Source organism: Phyllostomus hastatus, unplaced genomic scaffold (assembly GCF_019186645.2).
Source record: "Phyllostomus hastatus isolate PE091 unplaced genomic scaffold, TTU_PhHast_1.1 phas_scaffold_216, whole genome shotgun sequence".
NCBI lineage: Eukaryota > Metazoa > Chordata > Mammalia > Chiroptera > Phyllostomidae > Phyllostomus > Phyllostomus hastatus.
Window position 1 is genome coordinate 21155981 of NW_025334018.1, and position 21163 is coordinate 21177143.

The following is a 21163-nucleotide window of genomic DNA, read 5'->3' on the forward strand; positions in this document are numbered from 1 at the left end:
TGTAGGACAGAGAAATCAAGCCCTCAGTAACAATTAGCATTTTGAAAATCATCTGATTCCAGCCTCCTAGTTGATAATGACCATCAGGAGCATCTGAGTCCCAGTTTCCGCTGTATCTTTCTTCCAATCGCTGCCTGGTTCACTGAAGGACAACCCCATGGATGCTGATCAGCATTCACAACCCGTGCCCTTGACAAAGGGCCCGCAGCTGTCATCTGCAGACTTTGCTCCCCGAGGTTGGGGCCACGGCTGGAGAATCTGTCTCTCCAAGTGGTAGTGGGGTGGCCGGTTTTGCTCAGGAGAGTCCTCATTCATCGCAGCGCACGTGGTGGCTCTCAGGTGCCTGCGGGTACCATGAAGTCCCGGAGACAGTTCAGCAGGCACCTTCCCGAGTGGATGCATGGATGTGCTGCCGGTCCGTTGGTGACCGATTAACCCTCTCAGGGTGGGGAAGAGTGACAGTCACTCTAAACCCCCTGTGTCGTCGTGGATGGGGCAGGCTCTGAGCAGAACGAGGAAGCAGGCGGCATTCTGCTTGTGTGAGGGTACGTGGGAACTGAGAAGACACAGGGGGTCGGCCAAGATCCCGTAATTCTGAAGCTGCAGAGCAAGGACCGGAGCTCAGTCCTCCTGAGCTTCAGCCCTGGGGGCGAGCCGGCATCGCACGGACAGTCCTGCATCCTTTCCCTTAATACGTGTTTCCGGTTATCCTCAGGGAACCTGCATCTCTTGAAACATCCCTTGATGTTATAGATTTGTGGGTTTATACTTAAAAAATGACTTGTGTGTGTGTGTGTGTTTTAATGATTGAAACGTACGGCACACAAGTGACTATTCACAGATGGGGAAACAGACCAGGCAGCGATGGCTCTGAGTTGGGGTGAGCTGGCCCTCAGCGCTGGGGAGAGAGAAACTCCAGAACCCAGGGTGATGGGGGATTCCCTTCTCCTAATTCCGATGTGTTTCTGCAGTGCCAACATGCCCAGGGCGCTCGTGTTTATGAGGCATGTTATAAACAGGAGCCTCTCCATGTCTCTGCAAAGATTTATTAACCCAGTTTTGCAGATGAGCACACTGGGAGTCGGCGAGGCCAAGCGGTTGTCATGGCCACCTACTATTGTCAACATGTCCCAATTAACTTCTGCTAACTTAGTCACTTAAGATTTTCATTTTAATATAGGAACGTTCCATTGAGGACATAGTGGTCAAATCGTTCCATTCTTTCCCAGCCTTGACATTTTATATATTTCGGCTCTTATACTTAGCCCAGCAATGTCATGTCTACGCCTTCTGTGGGCTAGGTTCTCTAGTAAAGTCTGCGCCTTCTCTGTGACAACTGTTTTGATAACTGTTTTGGTAACTGTTTTGGTAACCGTTCCAGCCGAAGGTAAGTACCACCTGTCCCGGCCAGAAGCATCTGGTCTCAGAGGTCAACATCCCGTGACAGCTGGACTGCAAAGACAGACACACAAATTATTACACCAGCTGTTCATCTGTTTTCTTGAGAAAACGGCGGACTTCTAAATCAAGCACCGAGGATCGTGCTGTGAGGAGGTGATGTGCTTCGAAGTCCACGATCAAGGTCAAAGGTGTGACCCCAAATGTTCTCAGCGCTCTTTGGTCGGCCTTCGAGGACGCTGTGTCTTTGAATTTATCAGGAACATGTTTAAGCACGACATTTCTGGAGTTAACCAGTCCTACAGTCCTACATCTGATTTTTTGATTCAAGTTCCAGGCGTGTTTTCTCTATCAAATTGTCTGGCAGTTAGTAAACTGCTCTATTTCCTCATGCTCCAGATCTAATTCAGTAAAGATCTATTAAGATGTTGCTTTCTGCAGTTCAATAATTATTAGAATGAATGACCAGATACCCTTTCTTATTCTGAAGACATCAGCAGTTACCTGACTTAAAAAAAAATTTCTTTCCAAATCTCTTCCCATGAGATCTCCTACCAATCTATATGTTAATGCTTCAAGTTCCTCATTAGGACAAAGTCATGTAACTTGAAATCTCCGTAAACACCTGTAGCTCAGGTTGGGCCTTACGAATATAGATTGGCGTTGTTTTCAGAAGGAGGATTCTAGTGTTTTGGAGAGGCACCCCTTGTTTGTTTCATGTAAAGCCTTCTGCACCATTTATATCCCACCATGTCAGCTGTGCGTTGAAAACAATGTTATTTTCCTGTTTTTGCCCACGGAATGAGAAAATTTCAGGAAAATGCCTGGCTTCACCTCTGGGTTAGCTGAAAACACACGGGAACCACTGTTTATAATTCCGTATCTTCTTTGGTCCTTGGAAACGCTCAGCATCTTTGCCAAAAAGATTCAGTGTATAAATGAATGAAGACCAGTCCTGACTGCGGTATCTCAGTGGGTTGGGCATTGTCCCACAAAGCAAAAGGTCGCTGGTTCGATTCCCAGTCGTGGCACAAGCCTGGGTTGCAAGTTCGTCCCTTGCTGGGGCACGTACGAGAGGCAATGATCGATGTTTCTCTTGCACCGATGCTCTTTTTCCCTCTCTTTCTCCCTCCCTGTCCCCTCTCTCTATAAACAAATAAAACCTTTAAACTAACGAATGCCAAATCCCAGGGCATTAGCAGATCTCCATCTGGCTCTCTGGACAAAGATTCGGTGTGTAGAACCCAACCGGTGACAATCCTGAGGACACAGGTAGGTCACCTGTCCCTATCTAGCAGGTACCTTCGGGTTCAGAGTCCAAGAAGAAAAACGCATTCATTTACCTCGCCACCCACAAACATTCAACAGCCGACCTCTGAACTTGCCAGCAACACGAAGGCCCCCGCCACCTGCTCTGTGTGCACTGGTCTTCTGTCTGCGGAGGACAAGTCATAAACCGTATAGAGAAGGACTGTGTCTTCCCATGCGGGGCTGGCACCTTTCTGGCTTTTGCTAGAACACGAGTATGGGGGAGGGGAGATGGTAGGCACTGAGATGAACAAATAACTCCCCACGATGGGTCTCAGTATTGACCGTGGTTCGTACGTTATGGGTGGAGACACACGGTGAGACAGAGTGGTCTCTAAGTCGTGCATGTATAAACGTAATAGGAACCACCAGCACTGGGAAAATAAATGAGTTATAAATGCCATTTATATTTAACTGCCGAAAGCAGCTCAGAGATGAGACAAATTAGTTCCTTCTGTCCCCAGAGAAGCACGGGCTCAGAAGGTAAAGAAACCAGCCCTGGGGCCCGCAGCTCACGCACTCTGACCCGCCCCGCCCCCTCTCTGTGGATAACCCATCTGCTGAAATATTCACGGGGCTTCACTCAATGGTGGCATCTTTACCACGCGAGCGAAGATTCAGTGTTAACTTCCATTTCAGCAATGGGTCGTTTGTCAGCCACGGCTCGTTCAACACTGTTTGGCCACCTCATTCTAGACCAATGATGACTATTGAGAATTCTGAAGGGGAGTAATATTTTATTCCTGTGTCGAATAGCATCTGAGAGAACACGCAGAATCTGCCCAAGTCTACAGAAAAGTGTACCCGCCTACCAAGGCATGGATACACCCCAAATCATTCTGCAAGCGATGCAACGAGAAGGAAGTGACCGGTGATGGGTGCTAGAACGGCCTGCGTGAAGGAGAGGACAGGCACTTTATGTCTAGAAGCTAAATTTCACAGGATGTAAACATGAAAAGGTGTTCGTTAGGTACCAGACAGCGTTACCTGAGTGTGACTCATCCTCCTACCACCTTGTGAACGTGAGGAAGCTCAGGCAGAAGGAGGTCAAGGGTGTTGCTCAGGTTTGCTGCTCGGTGGCAGAGCTGGGATGTGAACCGAGGCAGGACCAGCACCCTCTCAATGCCAGTGTGCCATGCAAGTGTGCGAGTCGTGCTTACCCAGGGACTCACAGACTGTCATTCCCAAACGCTTGACATAAATTTTATGTGAAAACACTTCCCTCTTGTTCTTCAAGGAGCAAGTTCATTGATTTGTTCAACAGGTCCTTACTGACCGCCCACTGTGTGCAACAACAGGTCCTTACTGACTGCCCACAATGTGCAACAACAGGTCCTTTTTGACCACCTACTATGTGCAATAACAGTGTTCCCACTGGAGACAGAGCTGTGAACAGGACAGACCAAATACCCTGCCTTTTTGGGAACATGCTAGGCACTCAGTACATGTTAACAATGCATTACAATGCATTTCCATTTTGAAAATTATGCATGCTTTCATTAGCTTGAATACATCACCTACATTAGACTCTCCCTAATCCAAAGGTATCCTTAAGAACTGCACTTAAAAGTTAACACCATTGTTCCAAAAATTCCATTAGGTGGGAAGGTTTGGGGGATCCTATTGAGAACCAGAGGAGCAGTTTAAATATAGCCCTAGAATGATTTTCTGAATGGAGCGGTACATCATCTAACTCTGTAGGAGTCACACCGGCTATATCGCGTAACGTTACCGCGATGCGGTGAGCCGCTGGGGACCATTTGGGAACAGTTTGCTTACGGTGCCCAAAATTGCTTCTCATACTCGGTGTTCGGGGTCTCCTAGCCAGTAAACGCTAAGTCATTAGTAAACTTTGTCTGTAAGGACGTGGAGGGCACCTATGCGATGCTGAAGCAATTCACACTGCCGTTAGGAGAGTATCCCCCAACTTCCAATCATTTGCCAAATTCAAATGGCCTTTTTAGCGTTACAGGGTTGCTTTTCCCGCAGATGCGGAGGCCCACCTCCAAAAACACTCATCAGGCTACAACCCACCGAAATGAATGAACATTCCGGAAACCCGGAAGGCAAACTACGCTTTAAGACAGGCGTATCTCTTAGGAATATTCTCATCACCTCGCCCGCTGTACACAGGCCTCCCCACCTGATCCCTGGAGTGGGGGCGGGGCGGTGAGTAGCATGGGACTAATCCCCCCGCCCCCCAACCCCCACCCTCGCAATAAGTCTGCTGCCTAAACTTGTCACACAGGGCAAGGACCCACATGGCCTCACGAAGAGGTTCCACAGCGACTTCCCCGCCCGCGCATACGCGTGTCCGCCCACGCAGGGTGCGTTCCGGCTGCCTGTTCTGCATGCATGTGGTGTGCGCCCGCCCTGTCTCCGGCCTCGGGGGACCCGGGCTGTTCCCGAGGACTCAGGGAGCAGCGAGCGAGAGGAGGCAAACACTCGTCTTCCCCCTGGCGGCTGCCCCTCGCCGGGTCCCGGGAATCTGCAATGCCGCGTATCACGAGCAGCTAATAATGGGAGACGGAAGAGGATCTGGAGGAGGACGGAGGAGCGAGGAAGGGGCCGTTGCAGGAGAGGCGGCGAACTAGGAGCTCGGCGCTCGCGCTCGCCAAGCCTGGGGAGCTGGCGGGGAGGCGGAGGCTCGGCACCCCCAGCCCTCTGAGATGACTCTCCCGGCTGCGCCCGGAAGCCAGCGCCGGGCGCGTGTCCTGCGCGGGGCGAGGGAAACCCAGGGGGCGCCGGCTGCCAGTCGGCGCCACCCGGCGCCTGGGTGGCGTTGGCGCTCCGAAGACGCGTGCACGCACCCCCGGCGCGGTGCGGGTTTCCTCAACCGCCCAGCTGCCGCCTCGGAAGGGAGTTTCTAGCAGCTCCCTCTCTGCTGCCTCCCCTCCCCCCACGTTCCGGGGCTTTACCCCAGCGAGGAGCTCCTCCGGCTCCGCCGCGTCCGTCCTCCGAGGGGCGCAGGTGCCGCCGTCCGCGCCGACGCCGCCGCCTCCGCGCGGGCCTGGGGGCTCGACCCGGCGCCGCTGCCCGCGGATGCTCCCGCGCCCGGGACTCCCCGCCCTCCCGCGCGACCCCGCGCCCCGGCGGGCGGCGCTTTCGGAGGGTCGGGGGCGGGGAGGGGAGCGGGGGCCCGTCCGGGGGTAGCCGCCTCCGCCGCCGCCGCCGCCCGCCGCGCCTCGCCGCCCGGCCCGGCCCCGCCAGCGCCGCCTCCTCGCGGCGGCCGCCCCCGCCCGCGCCCCGCGGCTCCTCGGCGACGGGAGGCTGCGTGCCCCCGCCGGCCGCCGCGCTCCCCAGCAGCATGCTCTATTTCCAGATGGTGATCATGGCAGGGACGGTGATGCTGGCGTACTACTTCGAGTACACGGACACGTTCGCCGTGAACGTGCAGGGCTTCTTCTGCCACGACAGCGCCTACCGCAAGCCCTACCCGGGCCCGGAGGACAGCAGCGCCGTGCCGCCCGCGCTCCTCTACTCCCTGGCCGCCGGCGTCCCCGTGCTCGTGGTAAGCCCCGCGCCGGCCCGCGCCCACCTCCTTCCTCCCGGGCGGAGGCCCCCGCCGAGGCTGGGGCGCCCCGGCCTCGGCCCGATGAGTTCCTCCAACTCGCGGGCAGCCCCTTCCCCAGCGGACATCCGCCAGGGCGCGTCAGGGTGGGCGCGGAGGACACCCCCCGATCCGTCTCCCCCGCGCGCCACCCCGCACCCCTGCGGCAGCTGCAGTGTTGGTGATGGAGCGGGGGAGGGGAGCGGAGGGACTGTCGGAGGTGCTGGGTGGGGGTCAGGGCCGGAGGCGGGGGGGGGGGGCGGTAAGCCGTTGGGGTGCATGTTGACTTCATCGGCTGGGTGGTGGCCTTGCTCCCACGTTGCCGGGGGAGGATGAGCCCCAGCGGGGTCAGCGGCAGGGGCAGGGGACCTATTGCTAAGGGGCGAAGGGGACTCGCACTCGGCGGTCAGGGCGCCGGTGTCCGTTTCCCCACCTCCTGCCTGGTCAGTGCAAGTGCCAGAGGGACTCAGCTGAGCACAGCTGTCAAAGAACAGAGAACTCCTCCATGGGGAGGCTCAGCTGGGGGCTGGCAGGAGCCGGTCATGAGGCCGGCACTTCTTCGGGGGCTGCTCCCCTCGCTGGGCAGCGCAGCTCTCGCTGTGACAGCCTTGCCGAGGACGCCTCCGGGTGTGTGGACTGTGTGTGCGTGTCTGTACTGACACATCTGTGCGCGTGTGCACATGTGTGATTATTAGAGTGATCACTTAGTATGTGAATAGGATGCGGGGTTCTTGGTGGGGAGGATTGGTGATGTTTCTTCAGGAAGCGTTATGGTTCCTGGGGATGTTGTCGAATATTGGGGGTCCCCTTGCTGAGCTGCCTCCCTCCGTCCCTTCTTTCGGCCGCCCACCCTGCCTGGACAGAGGGCAGATTAACAGATAGGAAATTAAACAGGAAGAGACAAGTGGAATTTTCATTGGCTGCCTCTGCGAATCGCAGCAGTGAATGTTCAGAACATCGGTGGTATCTGTGAGGTTGGGGTCTTCCCTTTGACTTTAGGGGGAGATCCTTTGATAATTGACACAATAATGGAAAGTGCCTAACACACACCACGGAACTCCAGGGACTTCTCACCACCCTGGTGGAAACTTTGTCTGGCATGGGTGTGCCTGGCTTCCGTCACCTCCCGCACCCCGGTTGGAGACGCGCAGAAATGGTTTGTTTTGTTTTCACTGTACTTTGCTAACATGTGTCAGCAGTCCCCAGTCCGGCTTCATGTCTGCGTTCTCCAGCGTCTGTGTGAGAAGCGGGAAGAGGGAAGGAACTGGTTTTCTTGAGGCCGTTCCTGCAGGTGTTGTTGGGTTCCCAGGCAGATAATTTCAAGGAGTCAAGTAGCTCAGGGATGGTTTAAGGTGCCGTTCGTTTGTTGGTTTGTGGGTTTGCTTTTGAAAAAAGCCAGCTGCTTTCAGAACGCTGGTTTTGTTCGCCACCATAATCAACAATGTCTGCAACTCGTGCCTTGGGCATAGCTGTTCTGTGTGTTATTTCAATGAGGTGGCACTTTTCAGATCCTAACTGCCACCCACAGTGGCAGGTGCCAGTTAGAGACACTAGCACAGTGGCCCGGAGATTTTGATTCTTTGCCCCTTCAGGGGAACTGAGCAGGGGGGCGGGAATCAGTTCATGTGTCTGGAGGGCCTGCCCTGGGCTGGGCTTTGTGGGCCAGAGCCACATGCACCTTCTAGGAGAGCCCCTTTGTAGTGACCCTTGAGGACCCTGAGGACCAGGTAATAAACTAGAAGCACCTGAGCGCCAAGGTGGCAGGTGAGATGTTGGTTGCCCACGAGACTGGCACCAGAGGCCATGGCTTGGGAAGGAAGAGCTGAGATGGCCGATGGGCAGGCCTCGAGGGAGGAGCCAACTTGGTTTATGTGTTTGACATTCAATTCTGTAGGTGCCTGAGAAAGAACTGGAGGGTCAGTGGGCAGAGGAAGGGAGGTTGGGTTTGGGGGGCTCGCTGCACGCTGGCCTCTGGTCCCCTTCTGCTTTGCAGGGTGCATGGTCTCAGAGGGAAACGTCAGGGCCAGTGGTCGCTGTTCTGTGCCTCTGACGGACACTGGCTCCGCATGGTCACTTGCGGGAAAATGCTGTCATTACTAAGAACGGTGGCGGTGCTGCCATTTGTTGAGTTAGATATCTTACACCGGTCTGACACATTTGCATTATCTCCAAAAGCAGTGATTAGTATTGTCACCTGTCATTTGGGAAAACTGAGACTTAGGAAGAGTAGGTGACATGCCCAAGGACCAAGGCTACACATGCTGTGCCCAGAATTTTAACCTATTCTGCCACTCTCCTAACCCTTCACCATTTCTGTTGTAATATGCAGACTGGGTTTAGTTGTAAATAATTCTTCTCAATTCATGCCTCAGTCTCTTTCTGCATTGCATAGCTTTCTTGGGCTGCAGTGATAAAGGTTCTTCATAATACATACTTCTTAACCTTCAAAACTCCTTCCTAATGCTTTAGATTAATTTTGAAAAGTAGCTCTTCTCACTACCACAGAGTAAGGTTTGTTTTATATTTTATAAACTTATTTAAACATTGGAAGCAATGTACGTTTTCCGTTTTACCACTTTTGTCTCGTGGTGACTTGGGGGCCAGGTAGGAATCTAACAAACTTGGACTCAGACCCAAAGTCTGTCCCGCTGCTTCATGAATGGAGGGGAGCAGGACTTGCTCCGTGACCTTGAATCAGTGACTTAAGCTTGTTAAGCCTCCGTTTCCTAAGTCACGGGATTTTGTGTATTAAATTAGCTTTAATGCAGAAATACTATCCTTGGCCCATACTTGGTACTCCATAAGAATCACTGTCTCATTAGCGTCGTTAATACGATAATAATTTGGTAACTGTTTGTTGAGTTCCTGTGTCTCAGGCACTGCACCAAGCAGAGTGATCCTAAGGCGTTTATAGCCCAATCAGATACACATGCCAAAGGTCATAACAGGTCATCGCCACAGAAGTGCTACTGTGTACTTCCATAAATGTACATGCACACACGCAACACGGAGAGGCTAGGAGTGTGGTGGGTGATGAGACCGTTTTTCTTCAGAGGGGCGAGGAAAAGCTTCCTGTAGAACACGGTGGCGTTTGTGATGATGGGACCGGAAGGAGACGCTGCCATGGATTTGCGTCCGGTGGTCCCAGAAGCAGCTACCTGGATGACCACTTGGTCGCAGAAAGTGCGGGCTGTGCTCTTGAGCTGGCCGTGGGCTGTGTAGCTTGTGGGAGTGGGGTTCAGCTGGGGCAGCCTCGCGTCCCGGGGGATGCGTCCTGGGCTGCCAAGGCCAGCCTGCGGTTTTCCTCAACCTGCGGGGAACCGAGTCACGCAGGGACATTGCCTGATGGGCGACGTTTTAGGATATTTGGGGGGCAGTAGTGTAGGGCTCTTCTGTTATCAAAATATCCATGAGAGGATTTTAAACTCTTTATTCCCAGGTCTATTTGGTGTTGGGAAATATTATTTTAATCGTGTTTTCAGAGAACACCTGTAATTTGGCCTCATTTACAAAAATGACACGGCTCATGAATTCTCTGAAAACCGGGACGGTTCGGCGGGACCTGGGTAGGCTTTGCCAAAGCGCCGTGTGCGTACAGCATTGAAAGGAGCCAATTAGTGCTCTTTGGCGTCCACTGAGTTCGAGAACTGGGTGGGGGGGCAGTGGTTTCTGCTGCTCGAACTTGGACGCGGTGGCTGCTTAGACCTCCCAGCACCCGATGACGTGAAGGAGGTGGCGCTGGGCCGTCCTCCCGAGTACGGAAAGCCTGCTCGCGGAGCTGGGTAGCTCTGAGCACCAGGGCGTCTCTGGTTCCTGAGGCCAACACACCCAGGAAACTCCCCCTAGACCCAGAGGCTGAGCGACAGAGAGAGCTCCTGCTGCTGTCCCAAGGGTGTGGTGTCGTCACTGGATGCGGCAGACGCTGATGGTGACGGAAACACATGCCGTATCCAGAGCTCTGTCTCAGTAGATCCGATGTCTAAGGCTCCCCACCGGACCCCTCTGCCTGGGAGCTGGCTGCTGCCTCCTCAGGCAGCCCCCCGCCCCCGGAACGCACCCCCGGGTGTGGGCCCAGCCGTGGGAGCCGGCCGAGTCTGGGTTCTTCTCCTGGGTTCTTGCGCTTACTGTCAATGGGACCTTGGGCTGAATGTTCTCATTCATCAATGGGAGGCAAAACGCTCTACCTCTTAAGAGACAGCGCCTGTAGGGGTTCTGTCTGCAGGTTCCGGGGCAGACAGCCGGGGCTGCAAGCCCAGAGCGGCTGCCATGCTCCAGCTGAGTGACCTCCAGCCAGTCCTTCGCTGCCTCAGTGTCTTCAGCTGTAGAAGGGCGACCATGTGGGTATTAGTATGAGCGTGGAATGAGCTTACGCACGTAGGTGTCCAAGTGGCACCCGGCTCTTCAGTGTGTGTGGCCACCGTGCAGCGCCCCCAGGGTTGTGAAGATCAGTGTGGGTAGCCTGGTGAAAGCGCCTAGAGGAGTCCTTTGTCTGCTGGTGGATTCCAGGACTGGGGAAGTGTCAGCGCTGGACAGAGGCCACCTAGTTCGGTCCACTCCCCACCAAACCCCGGGGAGCCCGAGCAGCAAGCGCTGGAGAGCTCAGAGCCGTGTTCCCGGAGTCGGCGGGGAGCCCTGGCTCCAGGGCGCCTGCACCTCTTCGCGGCAGCTCAGGCCGGTGACAGGCGACGGTTTCCCCGGACGCCCGGCCCTGCACCATGTTAGTTTACAGCGCTGCTTCCTCGAATGCCCGGCCTGGCGGGACTTGCTCTAAACATTGGCGCAGTCGTCAAATCCACCTCGTAAGTGAGACGTAGGATGCTCAGTGAGATTGTTTGCCAGACCTGCAGCAGATTTCTGAAATCCATTACGATCATTGATCTTCCCAATAAACTTAGGAAGGGGACTTGAGGAGACGAGCCGTCCAGTCCGGAGCCCCACGGTGGCAGTGCCGCAGAGCCAGCGCAGCCTGTGCCGCTGGTGCCGCCAGTGCCGCCGGCTCTTTCGTCGTGCACCTTGGTCCTGCCCCCCGTTAGTGCTCTGCAGAGATTTTTAGCCACGCTGACTCAATCCCAGAGGACTCAGCACTTAATTGAGCCTCTTATCCTCCGTTTCCATGTTCCCGGTTTGAGCGGAAGCTCGGGTGCCCGCGTAGATAATGGTTCGGGGCGTGGCGGAGGGAAGTGTGTTGTTTCCTGTGGAAATGCCGTGGGGAGGGGGTGGGCTGTGGAAGGGGCGCTGAGCCATTCTCGTCCCCGCACCCATGGTTCCCGTCTCTGTGGCACACACACCGGGCACCTGTGGTTACAGGGCCTGCGGACACGGTGCCCGGGGTGCCGAGGGGCCTCTCGTTCCGAGCACACGTCTTCAGCGGGACCCGGCACTAGGCGGGGGCGCAGCGGACACACCACAGTTGTGTAGGCAGTGCTGCAGTTTCCTAGTCAGAGCGTCCCGGGCCTTCGTGCATTGGCAGACATGCCCAAGGACCCCTGCAAGTCCGGAACTCCTCCTTGAGGGTCCGTGGATCTGTTTCAGCTCCTCCCATGCTTCTGAGGACCTTGCTTTGTAAGACATTCTCATTCATAGTTTTTCGTTCATAGTCTCCTTACCTGCCTGCTTTCCTTTCTGTTTCTCCTCTCCCGTGTGTCCCGCCCCTTGGCAAACGGACGCGGAGGTGGTGGCCAGAGGAGAGGGCAAAGGCCCAGGGCTCTGAAAACCAGCCCGCTTCCCCCCGCCCCTCCTCCGTGTCTCTCTCCCTTCCGACCCACTGCTCATCCCGGTGGCTGCCTGAGCCAGTTACCGCATCTGCAAAAATGCTGACATATTTCATCCGAACTTCACAAGGTGCTGTGAGGATCAGAGGGGTGAGAATGCATTTTGGAGACAGTCAGTCACTTGGTACCTGGGGGGGAAACATAATGTGGGCAGGTGACACAGTGGTGTTGTCACCTGGGCACTGGAGGTGGAGAGGGCCGCTCAGAGCGCGGCGTGGCCCGTCCGAATGCTCATTCCGTGGTGCAGGGAAATGAATGCAGTTTTTATAGTGTGTCTCAGAGCTTCCTGGAGGAAGAATAGCAAAAGTAAATAAAGTAAGAAGCCAGCTGGAAGGAAGGGTCTCCTAACTAATTATGAAGAGTATTTGCTCCAATACCCAATGTGGTTTTCACAATATTTCAGCAAGTTCGGAGTATTGTCAAAATTATTATGAAGAGTCATTCCGCTCATTGGAGAGAAATAATGTTTCCAGGGAACAGTGTGTATACGATCTGTTCATTATGGATTGTATCAGATTAACTCTTAAATTTGCACTGTGCCAAAAAGGCATTACTTGTAAAAGTTTTCCAATGATGATAATGCATCTCCTGTGTACTAGGTAAATGCCGTTACTTGGGCTGTGTACGGAGTTCAGACAGTATGCACGAAATTCTGTCTCCAGGCCTCCGTTTCCTTGTAAGCTAAGAGAGGATAGCATCACACCTTACAAGAATGCAGTGTACGCATGCGCAAAGTACTTGGTAGGTGATGGCTGTTCTAGCACAGAGGCTGATAGTATGTATTGACTGTGCACAGGGAAAGGACATTAGGTGTGTTTGTCATGTTTGCTGAATGAGTGAGTGAGCCCCTTACTGGCCACACCCACCCTCTCTGACGGTCCCTGCGGTAGGTGACCCGTCCAGGGAGCGTCAGCGCTCCGCTCCAGTTGGCACGTGGCACATCCAGGGTCTGAACCTGTTACTTCAGGTCCAGTGCGCTGCTGGCTGCAGGCAGGTGGCCACGAATCTGAGCCACAGCGTAAATGGTGGCGCTCCTGGAAGGTGGGGGCTGGGGGGCGGTTAAAGCCACTGACAGTCTGTCAATGAGCTCTTGGCAGGGCCCTCGTGCTTGCTGATGTGTAGACGCAGCTCCACTCAGACAGGAACAGAGGAACTTAGAGTCTGGGCCCAAAGGCAGAACCTCCCTTGTTCCCGGACCAGCGGGACTGGCCAACAGAACTTGACCTTCCTGGGTCAGCGGTGCCGTCCTCGCGGGCTGAGAAGGCACATTCTGATGTGAGCTGGGGTCTGCACCCGGAGTTAGGAGGGTCCTTTTCGCCGACTTTGGGAACTGACTCATGAGGAACATCATTCCGATGGAAGATATTTTAAAATATGTGAAGTGAGGTTCTATATTAAGTGCTATTTCGACTATTTCTGAGAATGCCAGCTCTCACTCAGCAGGCTGCTCCCTCTTTCAGTCGCGTTACGACAGATGTGGTTGGAGAATCGTCGCCAGTAAAATCACCCCTTTTCTTTTTTGTAGGAACAGAATCACCCAGATTTTTTTTTCCAGACCAGGTATAATTAAAACTCAGAACATTGTCTTTCGGTGGACATTTCTCAATGAGAGAACACGTGTGTGTGTTGTGTGTGTGTACGTGTATGTGTAATAAATTCACTATTTTGTGTATAGATACATTTTTATGTCCTTTGCTGCTAACGTCTAGAATGCCCCCACCCAAACTACACAGAACTTTCTGGAACATTCTGCTATATCTTCCCAGACTCGGTGTCATCTCCTTTGATCAGACCGGACGAAATAACTGCATTCTCCTCCATGATGCGTTTATCTCTTTCACCAGCTGTGGCTTTAAAATAGCCTTACACTGGGCTCTATAGGGTGTTTATTTCCATCCATGTTCCCCCCGCCAGACTCCGGCATCTCAAGGTCAGGGTGCCGTCATCCGCCTCCAGCCCCTGCGGTCACACGCAGTTCTTGGGGTATTTTTGGCAGATAAGTCTTCCGGATACCAGTTGAAGTTTGGGACGCTGAGCATGTGGTTCCGTAATAGCCGTTCGTTAACGCCAACAACGCCGTCCATATGCCTGGTCTCGTACATTCCGGGTCGTGTGCGCGTGTCGCCCTGTTTTATAGGGTCAGCCAGCAGCACCACGGGTTCTGTGCCCTCGGGCAGACAAGTGGTTCAGCAGACTTCCTCCTAAACCAACGGCTGCCCCCTGGGTCCCCTGAGAGCGAGCCATCGAGGTGGCGGTGGCAGGCCCCAGGCAGGCTGGTGCCGTGTCCACTCACGGGCGGGAGACTGTGTCAGCCGACCCACACGGCCCGGAGATCTTTAACTGTACCAACGAAGAGTCCATTTTTAGCGTTCATCATGCTAATTAAAAGTCACTACTTTCGTCAATAAAAAAAAATCATTTTTGAACCTCCACAATGCTAATGATATCAGTTGTTAATTAACGTCCAGAGAGCTGAGACGCGGAGCGGCCGCGTGGCAGTGGGCCCTCCCTGATAAAACGCTAGCGGTGACCCCGACTCCCTGCCCGCACCCAGCATCATTCCCGACACCTCCCGTGAAAATGAGGACAAAGGCGGTTACCCGTCCCCAAACCGGGACGAGCGCCAGTCTCGCCCTTCTCCAAGTCTCCCAAAGTGGCTCCGGGAAGCCAAAAGCGTGTGACATCCCAGGGCGGCTGAGTGGGACCCCCGTCCTGACACACCGGGTCCTCCCACCCCGGGGCGTTTCTGCCCCCCGGAGGGCAGGGTTGTGCCGCTACAGCGAGACCTCACACGTACTACCAGGTTGTGTGTTGTGCTTCTACTGCCACCATCCCCGCTCCCTTTAAGGGTGATTTAGGAAGTGCCGCCGAAACAGTCATTTTGTATCGATTTTTTTTCATCGAAATTTCAAATTTGACTGTTCTCACCCTGGGGTGCCCAGAAGCCCTTCCCACGCCGAGAAGCCGCTCACATGTCCAGAGACCCCATCAAACCAGAATACCACGTTCTCCCAGCCCCCAGAATGAGCCGTCCTGGATAGAGAGAGAGTGTCGGGGGCCGCACCCCGAGATTTACAGTGAATTCCTGACCTCTCTGCCAAAGGAACAAAGCAGTGTCTTCGGGTGGTGACAATGACCTCTTCCTTCACGTGTGCTTGTACTGCGCTGGGTTTGCGCAGCTCCTGATGTGGAGGAAGAGTCAAAACGACGTGCCGGCCCTTCGGTCTTTGACACAGAGGCCTTTGCTCCTCGTCTCGAGGGCCCTCCCCACACAATGACCTGGGGGCCCCCTTCCCTTCCCTGGGTGGGTCCAGAGCAACACAGACACAGGGAGCCAGGCGCCACTTTATTCCAGCCCCCCCCCCCGCCCCCACCGGGCTCCTGCCCTTGCCTTCTCGGAAGGGATCGGTGGATTCCACGTGAGAGAGAGCGCGCTGCTTTGCGGCTGGGACTTTCCGGCCCCTTGGAGGTCCTAGAGCCCCTTCAGCATGCCGCTGGAGTCTCAAAGGAGGGGCCGCAGAGGTCGAGTGACCCGCCCAGGCTGTGCTGATGCGAGACCGCACACAGAGTTAGTCGCCTTGTGTGGGCACTTGGCCCAGGCCAGGCGTTTTATCCGTGCTTCCCTCGTATTAGTTCATTTAATCCTCACGGCAGCTTTGGAGAGAGGCGCCACGGTTGTCTCGGTTTGCAGACAGGACACTGAGCCCGGGTGGCGAGCGGCCAGCCCGTGGCCCGCAGCAAGAAGCAGCAGGTCTCATGGGGTGGCTCCAGTGCGCTTTTAACCATGGGGAGGGGGTGTCAAGGTGGCCCAGAACAGCGGTCTCTGCATTCCGGCAGCGATGAAGAGGGTGTGAGTGTGGGCGGTCTTTCCTTGGGACTTGATCCCGTCTTGGGACTTGATCCCATCTTGGGACTTGATCCCTGTCGACCGGAAAGATTGTACTGAACGCTGGATCTACAGCGAAGTTCGGGACCGTGCACAGGTGGCAGCAGCTGAGAGACCGAGGGCCCCGAGTTCCCGAGTCGCCTGGCTCTGCGAGGCCTTCGGTGTTTCCAGCATCACGTCTTTGCCGCAGCTCTGCGTGGAACCGGCAGGCAGCCCGTCTGCGGTGCCCAAGCCACGGTCCTCTCTTCAAGGGCCGGCAGCTGGTTGGAGGCATGGACGAGCTCTTCAGTGGTATAAATACACAATGCCCTTGAGAGAAAGGCATAGGCATTTATGTATTTATAATGCATTGATATTTTGGAGTCTTTGTTTTAAGGGACTTAGGGATATTCTGCAATGGATACCCAAAGTTCTCGTGTGATCCGTGGGGCGTTTCCTGGGGGGGGGCGGCAGAGACATGAGGAAGCTGCGGAGTGGGGTGCCCCCCTCCCTGCCCTGCCTGTTCAGACACTTCCCCTCCACTCGCGCAGGCCCCCCAGTCCCACCTCTGTCGCACCTCGTCCCTGCCGCTTCTACTCAGCCGTGACCTGGCTTTCCTGCAGACCCCCTTCTGGGTGACTGTCTTTGCCCCTCGCCCCAGGGGCTCACCGTGAAGAGAAAGGCGGCCGCAGGTGTGGGCGGGGGCGCTAGCGAGACAGCAGGACCGAAGGAAGGAAAGCGCAGCCCTAACATGCACTGTCCTGTGGAAACAGTGAGTGTAGAGGACCTGCAGTCCGTGTGGTCTCTGCGGGGTTCACGGTGATGTGAAGTTAGAGCAGACAAGTGAAAGGGACAGCAAGTCGGGGGCCCGACACGCAGGTGGCCGCAGCTCTCCTCCTGGCTCTGACGCTCACGTACCTTCGGGAGCCGGAGAGAGTCCAGGGGCTTTCGTGGTCATGGCCGCTCGGTATGGTTATGACCTCCCTCAGGCAGGGTTTGGACTCGCCCTCCCCCACCGGGGCCGGAGACTGCCGCCGCAGCCCCTCCTGTTCAGGAGACCGTCTCTCTGCTAGGACGCTGTGCCGGGCAGTGAAGTCGAGTCTCTCTCTGACTCTGCGCTCACGGGCCTGCCTCACCTTTCGAAGCCACATGGACCGACCGGGGTGGTTTCCCAGTGTACGGAGTTAGTTTTCAGTTCTCTGGTTCTTCCTCTCTTGAGTCTTGGAGTCCCCGTCTGCATGTGGCGTGGATTTGACCCCGGCCACCAGGCTGGCTGTCCACATCCAAGGTCATCAGAGACGTCCTGTGTGTGTAAGGTGGGGCGCCGACACCCGTGTGTTTCGGGTGTGCTCACCCCTGGCAACTGGAGCAGGAAGTTTGCATGCCATTTTTTTTTCCCTTAATGCATTAGCCTTGGAGTTGGGAGAAAGCCACCATCTGTAAAGGGATGAGGTTGATCTCTTTTTCAAGTAGACAAGACACTGCACAGTGACCTGCACCGTCCCCTCCCATGACCCAGCAGCCCTTGCTAAGAGACTGTGGCGTTTTCTTTCCACTGAAGCTGATGGGGCTTTTAATCCCGAAGACAAAACTCCGAGCAACCTCTTCTAGTGGGATTTGCCGTCTCGCAGTCGGGTTATTATGACAGCGTCTGCAACCGGGTGCAGCGTGTGCGGTGTGGTGTACCACGTGGGTGTGCAAGGTAGTGGGTTGCATACAAATGCTTTGGCCCTTGAAATATTATGTGTCCCTACAGACCAGCCATTGTGGCCCACACATTTTTGCTTCTTGCTTCCACATAGCACCTAATAAATGCCTTTTACATGGTAGTTATAAGTAACTCTCTGTATGTTTTAAGAGAACAGAATTAGAGAAGGCAAGGTGATTTGGGCTACTCTTTTTTCCTTTAAAACTGTTATTAATTTCCCAGGCATATGAGTCAATGTTATTTTTCATGACAATATATATGGAAGTGTACTACCCATTCACAGATACTTAGCTATAAAGGAAGTCCAAAGTATTTTTCAAAAACCCAAGTCTTTAATGTTCTGCTTATTTCCCAGTTATCCCTGATTTCAAGTAGTTTCCGGTGTGCACCCACTTCACGTTTTATTTCATTAAAGCTACATAAAATGTAGTTCCAAAGAACGCGTATTTACTGCAAATGGATCGTAGTTCAAACACCTGTCATTTTGTTTTGAAAACCTTTAAAACCATCATATTTTCCCCCTGTGACCACTACTTCCCCAGACATTCTCTGTATTTCATTCCTACTTTTTCCAACATGCCAGGCGGTGTAAAGCCCAGCATTTTCCTTCCCGCACTGGAAGCCCGACTGCCCGCCCGGGTCACATCTGCAGTGTAGGTGCGCGGTAAGTCAGAAAAGTTACTCGGTGTCCCGGTGGAGGGCCGAGGGCTGGCGGCCTTTCTGGGCGAGATGAATCACGGCTTCACTGCCCGTCGGGGTCTCTGACTCATGCTCTGTACCTCTCATTAGTAATCCTAGGCTAAGGGTTGAAACATTTGAGTCGCTGCGCGGAACTATTTTTGAGACGAGTTTCCTTCCTCGGAGAGGGATCAGAATCAGTGGTGCTTTGCCGAAGGACATGGATGAGTCAAGGCCGACTCAGGGCCGCTCGGGTGGGCAGATCACCTACCACCGCAATCAACTGCGGCAGGAACCGGGAAAATGCAATCCGGGTTTTGTCCGTATGGACGCCTTCCATTGACTCTCCGGCTTTCCCGATGGGGCGAACCAGCAAACAAGTGCGCGTCAGCACCTCCCCTGAGCACACGGGTGCGGATTAAATCTCCCTCCCCGGACAAGGCTTGGCTTGTGTGATGGGTCCCTCACAGTCAGAGAGGGGAGGGAGGATTCCCCCCACGGAACTCCAATGCGCTCACCCTGACAGAGGTGCGCGGCGCGGGCACTGGCGAGGGGTGAGGAGGGCGGGAGGAGGGGTGACGGAGAGAAGGGTCCTGAGCGGAGGTGACGTCGGTTAGTCGGGGAAGCCAGGGAGGGCGTGCCAAGCAAAGAGCGTGTCCTCTGGGCCGGAGACCCCACCCTGGGTGGACGGACCTCCGAGAATGTCTGGACTGGGGTGGTGGACAGCACGGAAGGAATCGGGTTCAGAACGTTAGGCGGTTTCTCAGAAAATCCATTACCCTGGTGCTCCTGGGTGGAAGTGGGAGCTCCCTTCCCCGCGTGCGGAGGGGAACCTGTGCGACGCAGCCTGACTTCTGAGCCTCGCTTTCTCCGTCTGCAGAGTGGGGCATCAGCGCCTCCTGGGCTTGCCAAAGCGGTCCCACCGCTGTGGCTGATTGTGAGTCCGTGAGCTGAGGGAGGCACGTTAGAGTCTTGCTGAGAGTCTGGAGGCACCTGCCAGCCTTCATCGTGGGGCAACACTGCCAAGTGTGTTCCAGAGAACTTGTATTTTTAGAAGGAAAACATCACCGTGCAATCAACCTTTAATGAAATAGTTACTACGAAGTTAATCCAGTGGCGTGTGTGCTGTGTGATTTTAAATCATTACGTGCAACGTGAGCGATGCTAAAAGGTCAATATTTGTACAGTTCTGAAAGCTCATTTGCACACAATTGCAATTTAAATCGGCGAGGATATTTGTGTTATTCTGGCTATGTTTTCCTTCTACAGTTAGGGCGTCTTCACTTGCGTTTTATTTCTGTTTGTAATCCTCACTCCAGGACAGGTGTATTGATGTCACGGATGGGGGAAGAGAGAGAGAGAGAGAGGAAGAGAGGGAAATAGAGATAGAGAAATGGAGGGGGGAGGAACATCAGTGTGAGAGAGAAACACCCATCAGTTGCCTCCTGTACGCACCCTGGCCAGGGATTGAACCCACAGCGCAAGTATGTGCTCTGACTGGGGATCACACCAGCCATCTTTTGGCTCACGGGATGATGGTCCAACCAACTGAGCCACCCAGCCAGGGCTTGACTTGCATTTTCTAATTAGCATAACAGGTGTGCTCACCTGTGTGATAAATGTCTTCGGTGTCCTCACTCTAAATTGGAAAATAAAGGGAAATGCAACTGTGTGTTGCTCTAGAAATCTGGGGACACGATATTGCAATGCTTTCAGAAAGTGCGGATTGAAATGTGCATGAAGCAGAACAGTGCTCTTCTCGGTGGGTGAGACTCCGGTTTTCCAGTTTACGGTATTAAGGATTAAATGTGCCTGGTTTTCTTGCAAGACGCTCTAGCGTTCTAAATTTAGCCCTCTAATGAAGATTTCCATTCATGGGAAATGACTTTAAAGAGTACATAAGACAGGCTTTTGCACAAACAAGCTTTGGTAGGATTAATTAGATTTGCATGCATTTTATGACGGGAGTGAGCTTGGGTCTTGGCTGCCATCACGCAGCCGGGAGACCCGAAGAAACCTCGAGCGAGAAAACACATCGCAGGTTGCCAAGGAAGTGTGTACCAGCCGTCGGGCTGCTGGGGCGGCAAGGAGGAGCCGCAGGCGCCAAAGCAGCCTGGGCGTTGGCAACGCATACGCCGGCCAGGTGTGGAAACTCGGGGCTAGGAAGAGAGAGGTGGGAGATTCGGAGCGACCGCAACTTGTAGGTTTTTGTTTTCCCGACACAAAAGGGACCTGGAGCAGCCCCGGCACCTGGCGTGGCATTGGTCCCGGAGACTGGGGAGCTGGGGGGGCATTTGAGACGGAGAAGGCCAGGCGAGGAGGGCAGCTCGGAGTGCGGGCAGGCAGGCGTCTGGCACGCCGCTCGAATGGACTGTCACTCGGCCATCAGAGGCCGGCGCTGAGCCAGGGTCACGGCCGGGAATGGGGACGCGGAGCGGGGCGACACGGAAGGAGGCACAGAGGTGGCGACACGGAAGGAGGCACACCTGAGGAAGGCCCAGCGGGCTGTGTGGGGACAGTGAGGACAGGGCAGGGCCCGCCCACCGCAGCGTCCCCTCCCCAGCAGCCCAGACCAGGCCTTGCTGGCGGGCGCCAGTCCCGGGTGCAGCCCAGAGCGGGTGCGGGGCAGAGTCTGACCAGCAGATGGGAGGGAATAGGATTAAGCGGGCCTGGCGGTGGAACCAGACTGCCGACTCCAGCCGCCCTGCCGCAGCGCACTGCCAGATGCCCGCTCCGGCACCCGTCAATCAAACAACAAAGACAGGACGGCAGGCGTCCACAATGGAGCCGCGGGCCCCCTGGCAGCTGTGTAAAGCTCCGTCACCCGCAGTGCCGCTCACCAGTCAGGTGGCGTGGGCAGTCTAGCCATTCACACACGATAAAGC

The 21163-nt window shown here is 54.9% G+C and overlaps 1 protein-coding gene across 1 annotated transcript in view; it reads left to right on the forward strand.

Annotated features, from left to right (window-relative positions):
- The first annotated feature begins 4442 nt into the window (after positions 1-4442).
- Positions 4443-21163, forward strand: part of PLPPR5 (phospholipid phosphatase related 5) — a 78875-nt gene continuing 62154 nt past the window's right edge. The window contains exons 1-3 of the mRNA XM_045817018.1: positions 4443-4447; positions 5630-5818; positions 5917-6217. Coding sequence (XP_045672974.1) covers positions 4443-4447; positions 5630-5818; positions 5917-6217 — 495 coding nt within the window. The remainder of the gene's footprint in view (positions 4448-5629; positions 5819-5916; positions 6218-21163) is intronic.